This window comes from Fukomys damarensis, unplaced genomic scaffold, assembly GCF_012274545.1.
Source record: "Fukomys damarensis isolate Sample0158 unplaced genomic scaffold, DMR_v1.0_HiC HiC_scaffold_37, whole genome shotgun sequence".
Classification (NCBI taxonomy): domain Eukaryota; kingdom Metazoa; phylum Chordata; class Mammalia; order Rodentia; family Bathyergidae; genus Fukomys; species Fukomys damarensis.
The window spans coordinates 10002796-10013398 of record NW_022900949.1 but is presented as its reverse complement, the minus strand read 5'-3'; the positions used below and the strand labels follow the sequence as shown (position 1 = coordinate 10013398).

General features: G+C 51.4%; 1 protein-coding gene and 1 pseudogene across 4 annotated transcripts in view; both read right to left on the bottom strand.

Annotated features, from left to right (window-relative positions):
- LOC104869778 overlaps positions 1-4561 on the bottom strand; it is a 14427-nt pseudogene extending 9866 nt beyond the window's left edge.
- Positions 4562-7997: 3436 nt separating this feature from the next.
- Positions 7998-10603, bottom strand: part of Mknk2 (MAPK interacting serine/threonine kinase 2) — a 13957-nt gene continuing 11351 nt past the window's right edge. Inside the window, exon 13 of one of the 4 annotated variants that reach the window (XM_010634898.3) lies at positions 7998-10090. In XM_010634898.3, the coding sequence (XP_010633200.1) occupies positions 10036-10090 (55 nt within the window). In that variant the 3' untranslated portion in view covers positions 7998-10035. Of the gene's footprint in view, positions 10280-10603 lie in introns of all 4 variants that reach the window. The other 3 variants (XM_010634897.2, XM_010634900.3, XM_010634899.1) reach the window with 3 other exon arrangements.

Sequence of the window (10603 nt, the reverse complement as noted above, 5' to 3'; positions counted from 1 at the left end):
GAGAGAGAGAGAGAGAGAGAGAGAGAGAGAGAGAGAGAGAGAGAGGAAGGGAAGAGGAAAAGGAGGAGGCAGAGGAGGAGGAGGGAGGTAAAGAATGAAAAAGGAAAAGGAAAAGCAGAGAAAGAAAAATAACTTCCTGTGTTTCTTGGATCTGCCCTGCCCCACAAGGTCCCTCTGTCAGAACTGGATCCAGGTTCTTCTCCAGGGCAGGCTTCCCAAGCCCTGCAGGGTTGAGCCGCATCCTTGGCCTCCCCCTGCTCCAGGCCAGGAGCTCCTCCAGTCTTGACACCCAGGGTGCCTGGGTGTGGAATCACTCCCGAAAGTTATCATTGTCCCGGTACAAATATACATATATACACATATACACATATACGTGTGTGTGTGTGTGTGTGTATTTGAATTTTCTTGGAGAGTCTTCATATATCACCTTCCCACAAGTCACTGACTTGGAGTCTGGTATGAGAAACCTGGTCCCCCAAACAATAAGTCAAGAGGAAGAACTAGAATTGCAAGACCTAAAGTTGTTCAAATAGAACAACCTATGAGATTCACAGGAAAATGAGTCTGTAAAAATCATTTATCCTCTTTTTATCACTGAGTTGAGCAAATTTTACTCTGTATATCTGGTTGTTTTTGTTTGTTTGTTTGTTTGTTTGAGACAGGGTCTCACTATGTAGTTGAGACTGACCTGGAACTCACTATGTAGCCCAGGCTGGTCTTGAACTCACAGCGATCCTCCTGCCTCAGCCTCCCAAGTGCTGGGATTACAGGCGTGCACCGCCATGCCCGGGTTTGCTCTGTATATCTGGATACAGACCAACCAGCCAAATCCTCTTCAAGCTTTGAGGTTGACTGTTGACTGTTTGGGGTTTTTTTCATTGAGTTTATTGATATTTTTTAGGTATACAGTATAGTTATATTTATCATTGGAATCTTGTATATTTACATGACAGATCTTGGATCTCATTTTTCCCCCATCCCTCTGCCCTCCCTTCACCCCCTCCCCTATTTATAGAGACTTTGTTTCCATTTTTTCCTTTTCTCATATTTTTTCTTGTCCCTTATTTCCTTTCCCCTACTCTTCCCATTTCCCCTACACCTGTAGCCCTTCCCCTTTCACATTTTTAAGGTTTTTGTTTTTGTTTTGGTACCGGGCATCAAACTTGGGTCCTTGCACTTGCAAGGCAGGCAGCAGAACCACTGAGCTAAACCCCTGGCCCTCACATTTGGATCTTATTTACACTTTTAGTTTTTCACACCAGAGAAACAATTCATTATTTACACACATGTGTCTTATTTATTTCACTTAAGGGTACGGCCTCAATATGCATCCATTTTCCTATGAATGACTGTAGTTTCTCAATCTTTGTGGCTGAGTAGTTACTGCATTTTATAGAAAAACCACATCTTCTTTATCCAGTCTCTAACTGATGGGCAACAGGCTGTTTCCAAGTTTTAGTTATTACAAACTGTGTGAGGCTGACTGTTTTACTCCTCCAGAAATTGTTAGTCAGGGAAATTTTTTTAAAGCCTAGGAATATTCTGGAAGATTCCAGAATCTTCTGGAAAATTCTTCAGGTGTTGGTCAAGAGAATCATGTGGTTTTCAGGCTCATGCTTAGTTAAGCAAGTGTTGATGCTTGCACCAAAGTGAGGCGAGTTGTCTTTCCCTGTCTTCACACGCTTTGACTCGTCCGATCAGACAGTAGCAAATTCTGGCTCAAAGCCTGCAAATGTAAGGTCCTCATATTTGTTCTTTTTGTTTGTGAGACATAGCATTGGGATTTTCTTTTTTCTTCCACTTAATAAAGCTTGTACCAGAGTGTAGGTTTGTGCCTTCCGTGTCTCTAAGCCAACTTAGACCTGGCTGGATACACAAAAGGGCCACCAAAGCCCATTGAGACAGTAGGTACTACTGGACCTTCATTTTGGGACAGGTCAGTGCCTGCATTTTGAGTCCCATACTATATGAAATGAGCAGGTTTTTCTTTTTGTTTTGCTTTGTTTTTTCAGTACTGGGGGTGAATTCCAGGACCTTCACACTGAGGTACATCCCCAACTCTTTTTCTTTTTTATTTTGAGACAGGGTCTGGCTAAGTTGCTAAATTGCCCAGAGTGGGCTATAACTTGCAATCCACCTGCCTCAGCCTCCAAGAGTGCTGAGATCACAGGTGTGTGCACCATGCCTGGGTGAGATGAGCAGTCCTTTTGGGGGGCGGGTGTTTTTTGAGACAGGGTCTCACCATGTAGTTGAGGTTGAGACTGACCTGGAACTCACTGTGTAGCCCAGGCTGGTCTCAAACTTGCAGTGATCCTCCTGCCTTAGCCTCTCTAGTGCTGAGATTACAGGCGTGCGCCACCATGCCCGGCTGGATTGCTTAATTTAAATTATGTTCACTCATAATTTTAGCCCCTCCAAAATGATAGTTTCAAAACAAACTGTATACTATTACCCCCCCCAAAAAAAAAAAAAAATCTTAGAGCCGGGTGTGGTAGTGCACGCCTGTCATCCCTGCACTCCAGGAGGCTGAGGCAGAAGGATCGCTGTGAGTTCCAGTCCAGCCTGGGCTACATAGTGAGTTCCAGGTCAGTTTCGCTACATAGTGAGACCCTGTCTCAAAAAGCCAAAAAAAAAAAAAAATCTTAATATTGTTAATGAGAGGGAGGGAGATGAGGGGAGGTTTATTTATTTTTCATCACTAATTTCATGAGTAAATCTCAAAAACTTGAACCTGTAACAAACACTTTAAACAAAAGTGGTATTTTCTTCATATGAAGTCCAAAATGCACACATCCACATACTTACATATACGTGTGTGTATATCTGTTTCCTTTACAAAGCTTCAAAGGTGGCATCATGAGCACGCGAACCCCTTCTTCCACGGAAATGCCTAGTACTAACGAGGAATGTCTAAAATACTTAAGTGACATTTTCGGAAAACTGGACTCTTTTCCTAGCTCTTAAGAGAAATTTCCCACCACTCTTCTACCAATGGTCATTTTTTTAAAAATCGTCATACTTACATTGGTAATACATATTTCAAACCTACTAATGAATCGACCGGCTTGAATTCAGAAAAATAAAGAAAAAGAAACATCCCACAAAAAAGCTAAACCCTTAGAATGTGGAGCTGGGTTTTTGTATTCTTTTCCAGCCACATACTGTTGTGTCACTGTTTGTTTGTTTTTGGAACCAGGGATTGAACTCAGGTCTTTGCGCTTGCGAGGCAGATGGCAGAACCACTGAGCTAAAATCCCCGGCCCTCGTTTTCCTATTCGTAGACTTTTCTTCCACAGGAATGAACAGTTCCATTTTGGGATTTTCCAAAAATGCCTCCCCAACAGGCCAACAAACTCAGTTCCTTGTTTTACATAACTTCCCACGAGTTCTTTTGTCTCTGTGCGTATCACTGTGACCCTTTCTAGCACTGCCTGGATACTGATCCTCAGAGCAAAGACGTTCGCTTTCACTGTAGAGCCTCCTTCCCACAGTTCAGGGGCTGTGTAGAAATCTGTTCCACCTGTGGTGCGAGGAAACCCTTCTTTACCCTGACAGGTTCTTCTGGGTTCCGCCCCCGAGGCTGAACAAACTTAGACCAAAATCAGCCACTTTGGGCCTGGGGATTTAGCTCAGTGGTTCCACCGCCTGCCTGTCAAGCGCAAGGACTCGAGTTCAATCCTGGGGACCAAAACAAAACAAAAACAAAAAGTCAGCCACTTTCAGGGTTCCAAGTCACTTGTATCCAATCTGCTTTGAGGAAATCAGGATGTTATTGGGCTCCAGATCACAGTGGATGATCTGTTTTTAGGCAAGAAAGCCAGGGCACTGCTCAGCGGAAGCACGAACTGGTGTTAGTTTTACGATTGGGTTTCCAGTCCAGCAGATATTTGTTAGTATCTCCTCCATCACAAACCACAAATGACAGGCACTACTGGGATCAAAGGCAATTTCTCCTTTTAATGAAGTCTCTACAAGCTGTAAGTACAGGGAAGACTTAGAGCCCTGGGACATCTTTCGCGCCATCCCATCTTTCTGTAGGATGCACTCCTCCCGGTGAATCACATTTGGATGTTAGCTCTTGATACTGCGGAGGGTTTGCCAAGGGCTAGGTCCACATTTTGGGGTGGGTGGCATGGAATTTTCTTCACCGCCATCCCCGCAGAAATCTTGCCGATGATGGCTTCTCACACAGCCTCGGCTCACCTCCTGTGTCCGGTGGTGCTTTGGCTGGCTGCTCACCCTCTTAGAGGTCAAGTTTTCTTGGGGTAGCCGCAGCGGTTTCTCCCTCTCTCCCTCTCACAGGCTCCCACCGGCTCCGCAGGCCATCAGCATAGGCACCTTGCAGTTGCCTCTCCACCTTGGCCTCCAGTCTGAGGCCGGCCTGAAAGCCACTCCCTTTATCAAGGGAACAGTGCACTTTCGCATATAGCCATGCAGACAGCAAAGTGCTCTCTCAGCTCATTCGGGTGCAGTGCAGGGCATTTTCCTGACAAAAGCAACCAGCCCATCAACCCTCGTCCGTCCGCAGAGCCGCAGCGGCCCTCACTCTGGAGGATGCCATCTTTAGGCTCCACAATCTAGCGACTTAATGAGACCCTGTCTCAAAACAAAAGACCCAGAAGGTTGGCTGTAGCTCAGTGGTGAGTACTTGCCTGGGATGCGTGAGACCCTGGGTTCTGTTTCCAGCCCTGCAAAGGAAAAAGAAAGATCACTCGGTCGAGGGAAGACGCACTGCCCGGAGGAGGGATCCCAGGGCCAGCATCCCACAAGAAATCTGCACGGCCGGCCCAAAGCTACTGAGCTCCTCCACTCATCCATCCAAACCCCAGGTGTGAGCCAGGCGGGTGGGGCAGACCCCAACCTCTCTTGGACCCAACCATGGAATCCGGCCCTCCTGGTCCATCTACGTTCACTCTGCCCCAGCCCTGGCCAATGCGGTAAATCTGGCTTCTTGTCTGACTTGATTCCTGCCTAGGCTTCACCTTAAACCAGTTTCTCTTCCTTCCGGGTGAGCCCAATACCACGGCAGCCCGTGGGGTTTACTTTGGGGACAGGGATGATTGCAGATGAGATTGAAGGTGAGGGGATCGGCAAGGAGGCTTCCCACGGTGATTAGGAGGAGCGGGTCATCTTGCTGGCCTCGCCCCTGCAGCTGATCAGTCATTCCTCAGCGCATTTATCGAGCACTACTGTGTGCAGGCTTCGTGCCATGGCCGCGCTTTAATGTTAGTTGGGCAAAATTCACAGCACACAAGCCTCCTGCCCCCCTTTTCTTTTCCTGGGTGCTGGGGACAAAGCCAGGAGCTCTCATGTGCAAGCCACAAATCACCCTTTTATTCTCTTCTCTCTCTTTTGTTTTTTTTTTGGCTCTAGGGATGGAACCCAGGGCCTTCCTGCTGGAGCTCAGCCCTTTTCTTCTTCTTTTTTTTTTTTTTTTTTTTTTGTTTTTTGATTATGGTTCCTTTTATTTCTTTTTTTTTTGAGACAGGGTCTCACTATGTAGTTGTGACTGACCTGGAACTCACTCTGTAGCCCAGGCTGGTCTTGAACTCACAGCGATCCTCCTGCCTCAGCCTCCCGAGTGCTGGGATCACAGGTGTGCGCCACCACACCCGGCCCCTTTCTTTCTTCTTTTATTTTAACACAGGGTCTAGCTAGGTCCCTAAATTGCCTAGGTCGGACTCCAACTTGCGATAGTCTTGTCTCAGCCTCCTACAGTTCCAGGATTCCAGGTGTCACCATTTCCAGCTGTGACAACTGTTTGTGATCTCAGAGTGTTTGCCCCACAGATGATGAGTGAAGGAAGAACGGAAGGAATTAAGAAGAACAGCTGCTTTCTGCCCGGCCCTCGTGCCCCCGCCATCCCCAGGGCTCCCTGGCCTGTTTCCCTGTCCCTTTCCTGTCCTGGCCTGAGTGTGTATGTGTGCGCATGTGTGTACGTGTGTGTGTGTGTGTGTGTGTGTGTGCGCGCGTGCGCACATGGGAGTGCCACATGCCCAATCTCTGCTTCCCAGGCAGCACCACACCCTGCAGGGCCCTGCCAGGCTTCCCCACTGAACTTTCTCTGCCCCTGCTGCCTGCCAGGGACAGCTTGTCCTCAGAGCCATTGCTCTACATTTTATTTTTGTGGTTTCCGCTCAGCCGGCTGAGCCCGCCCTTTCCTACGCCTGTCTTCTTGCAAAGTGGCAGGCAAATCCCGGAACTGGAGGAACCAGGAGACTTTCTTAGGCCACGTGACCAGGGCTGCCCAGTTATAGCCCGGTGCCCAGCTGGCGCTCAGGGCCACACGTCCCAGCTGAGGAAGAAGCGCCCGCAAGCTTGCTGGAGCTTGTCACATCCAGATCACGTCTGATCAGGCCTGTGATCTAGGCAGCCAAGTAAAAGGTGGCAGGACGTGCCAGTGGATGGGGCTAAGGACGGGGACAGTCCTGTCACCCGGCGCTCTGGCTGAGGCAAGAGAATCACAAGTTCAAGCTCAGCTCCGGCAACTTGGCGGGGGGCGGGGGGCTGTAAAAATTTTATGAAAGGGCTTGGGATTTAGTTACTAAGTTAAATGTGAAGGCTCTGGGTTCATTTCAGTATCACCAAAAATAAATAGCTGCAGGGGGTCCCCATTTTCTTTGGGGCCCACCTGTGCATGATTGGCAAGTCCCCCACACCACACTGGGTCCGGTCCAGGGTCCAGCGAGTCTGTAGGTTAACCGCTCCTTCCACGCCCATCCGGCTTGAGCCCCGCCCGCCCAGGTTCTAACCCCGCCTCCGGCAAGCCACACCCATCCAAAGTACAGGTCAGCCGCACCTCCGGGTTTCAGGCCCAGCCCTCCAGCCTCAGGCCAAATCTGGCCAGGCTTCAAGCCCCACCCACGCCCGCTCTGCAAGCCACGCCCAAAGCTCGAAGGCCCCTCCCCTCCAGACACCAAGCCCTGCCCCCTCCGTCCTGGGAGTGGTTGCGTCGTCCCTTCTGTTGTTGTGTGGCCTGGCCCTGTTGGAAACTTCACAAGGTGGCTCTCAGAATCCAATATGGACGGGTCCAAAATGGAGGGCCGGGGATTTAGCTCAGTGGCACCGTGCCTAACAGGGCAGGCGCCAGGTCCTGTATTCGATCCCCAGTACAAAAAAAAAAAAAAAAAATGGAGGCATGCCGGGCGTCTGGACCTTCAGCTGGGTTGCTGTCCTTAACCACTACGCTACACTGTCCCTTCAACTCTAGCCTCCAAAATGCCCTCGAGCCAGTCTTGTCCCCAGGACCTGAAGCCACCACCCCTTGGCTGTCCAGCTCACCTGCTGTCCCCACACCTCTGCTCAGAGGCCTCCATACAGCAGGAGCTTAATTAGAACTGGTTAGATCCACTGTCCCTTGGTGACCATGACAATGTCTACCTCCATAAGGACAGTGTGCTGTCCCCTCCCCTAGGACCTGGGGGTGTCTCCTTGGGCCCAAGGCGGGTTCCAAAATGCCACTTTGGGAAGAAGCCCAAAACACATGGAGAGCCCATCACTGTCACTAGGCGTTGAGATCAGTGGGGGGGACCTACCCTAGGTAAAGGGAGACAGAAGAGTCCAGCCCCCAGTCCCAGTATAGGGGATCGAACTCCAGGCCTTCACACTAAACTACCTATTTCAGCCCTCTTTCTATTTTTTGAGATGGGTTTCTCTCACTAAATCATTAAGTTGCCCCAGCTGGGCTGGAACCTGCAATCCTCCTGCCTCAGCCTCCCAGAAAGTTGGGATGACAGGGATGTACCACCACGGCCATTTAAGAACACAGCTTTTTTTTTTTTTGGTACCAGGGATCAAACTCAGGACCTTGTGCTTGCGACGCAGGCAGAGGAACTACTGAGCTAAATCCCTGGCCCAAGAACCCAGCTTTTCCTTTTCATCCTTCTCAGTTGTCCTGGCCACCCCGGCAGAAAGAAAACTGCCCGTGGTACCCTCCAGACTCAACTCACACTGCACTTCGTCACTGCAACACAGGCCTGGTCCGGCAGAAGCAGCAGTGAGAAAGCCAGGCTTTTTACTTTTATTAAATCCTTACAAAACAGAATACAAAATTCTGGCATTGACAGTTGGTGTAAAGGAAAACTTCTGAGCTCTGTCTGTTCACCTGGTACGCTGTTTAAAGTGCTTGGATGTCCTCGTCCCACTTTTTAAAAAATTTCTGAAGCGTGTCTTCTTGAACATGCCAATGTTGGCAGTGGCTGTCCCCTTCCCCAGCCATCGCCGCTGCAGCAGGGTCATCCACGCATTCACAGTAACGGTTCTGACCGGTCCTCTGTCGCAGCGTGGAGGCAAGGGGGGTGGGGGGGCAGTTTCACCTCTCGGGAGAAAAATACACAAAAATCAGAAGCTGCTCATTGCCCTGTGTTCTGGAGTCCAGTGGTCACGATGCCTGCAGTGGGTAAAGGTCCATTTGTTCTTTTACACAAGAAAGCTGAGAACCCCCAGGCAGGCAGGACCATGGGTCCCGGGTCTTTGGAAAGGCCAGTCCACGGATACAGGCAGGCAGAGGGCCGGAGAGGGCACACGTCACCCCTGCCTGCCGCCAGACTGTGACAATCGTACGAGACTTGGGGAGGGCAGAGGTGGGCTGGGCAGTGTCCCAGCCCCCTACCCATAAGGCCCCTCGACATTCAAGTATTCTTCAAGAACAGAGAAGCAAGTCAGATGATACTTTTTGTTTTCTTTTTTAAAAAAACTAAACACAACAAACAATCCCGACCATGGATTTGGAGGCCAAGGGGGCGGCCCTGCCCTGGCCCAGACACCTGAGCAGACCCTGGGCCAGGGTGGGTAGGGCATATCGGGGCCCAGGTGCCCCCCCAACCTGCAGGGCCACACGTGCACGTAGAAAATGGGAACTCATATTGCATAGTAGTTCACGGCCAGCCGAGGACAGGAGTGGCCCAGGCTCCCCTGCACTTAGGCAGGCTGACCAGGTGCCTGGTTAGAGCTGGGGAAAACGAGGGGGGCACCCAGGGACCCTCCCTGACCATTTCTGGGTGGCCCACTAGAGGCTGAGGCAGCTGCAGCCACTTTCCTGAATGAGGGCACAGCCAAATTGCTGCCCTGGGGGGAGCAGGATGGGGGAATCCTCAGGGGGACCCCAGGTCCAGCTCCAGGGATGGGGCCAGCAGAGCTTCCAAAGGCCAGACCCAGGGGCAGTGTGGGGCAGAATGTGGCTGTGGCCATACTGAGCCCTGAGAAGGGGCATTAAGGTGCCCAGAGGGAGTGGGGACACTTCTGGGCCCCACGTTGGCAGATGGACACCTGCCTAGCTCCCCCATCCACCTTGCTGGGGCCAGCTCGGGACAGAGATGCATGGCAGACATGAGGCTCCAGCTTCGGTCCTGGGGGTGGTTGTGACCCCTGTCAGCTGTCGTATAAGGTCAAGGTCAGAGGCCACGACCAGCTGGCAGGGGCCTGCTCAGACAGGCCTGGGAAAAACCCCGATTGTCAACTCTCGGGGACGGGGCAGATAGGAGCTCAGGAATAGGGGTGGGTGGCTGTCCACCCTGCCTGCAGACATGGGGCACCCCCTGCCCTTGGCTATGGAGGGGGCCATTCCTGAAAATACCAAGGGCTGGGAAGGGGGCTTGGGGGCCCTGTGCGCCCCACTGGTGTTGGAAGACGGCAAAGTGGCTGGAGGCAGGTGACATGGGAGGTGGCAGGGACTCAGGTGACTGGACGGGGTGGAGACCTTCACAGTACAGGTGAACATCACGGGGGCTGGGGGCGGGGGACTCCCAGCCTTGAGGCCTCCGCTCTCCTCCCCGGGCACTTGTTTGGAACATTGTTAAAAGGAACAAAACAAAAGAAAACAAAACACATAAAAACAAAAGATGGGAGAGGGATTGGGGAAAAAGAGGGAAAAAAATGAACAGCAAAACCTTCTATAAAAATCCACCCCCAGCTGAGCTCAGCCTGGGGAAGAAGCCAGAGGGGAGGGCAGCCCTGGCACCTGCTGGCCGTAGCTTAAAAACCTTTCAGATCTGATGGGGCAGGGGCGACCTATGTACAGGGGCAGCCAGGAAGGAGTCATGCGTGGTCTCCCACCAGGACCACAGGGGCGGCAGACAGGCTGGCCCTCTGCCTCCGCTGGGCCAGCTTGGACTCGGACGGTGGGGACAGCTGCAGACAGCGTGAGGTAGCACGGATGACGACTGGTGGGCCCTGCCCTGCGGCCGCTTCCTCGGCTGCGTCCTCCTCGCGCTGGGCCAGCTGCCGGTTCATGGCGATGGCCTCGGCTGCGAAGGACGTGAGGTCTTTGGCACAGCTGTTCCTAGGACACAGGGCAGGGGATGTCACTAAGGACAGACACAAACTTCACTGCTCCCCTCTGAGGTCCCCTGGCTGCTGCACAATCTGTCCCCCAACCTGGGGAGCTCTGGGCACTAGGACCCCAGCTGGGAGCTCTATCCGGTCACCTGGGATAAGGACAGCCAAGCATGAAACACCCCTTCTCACCTAAAGGGGCTCTTTTGGTCTTTTTCTTCCTGTACCAAGGAAGGCACCCAGGGCCTTTTCACAGAGCTATACTCTCAGCCCCGTTTATATTTTCTTTTGTTTATTTTTGTATTTTTGCGACAGGGTCTCTATGTAGTTG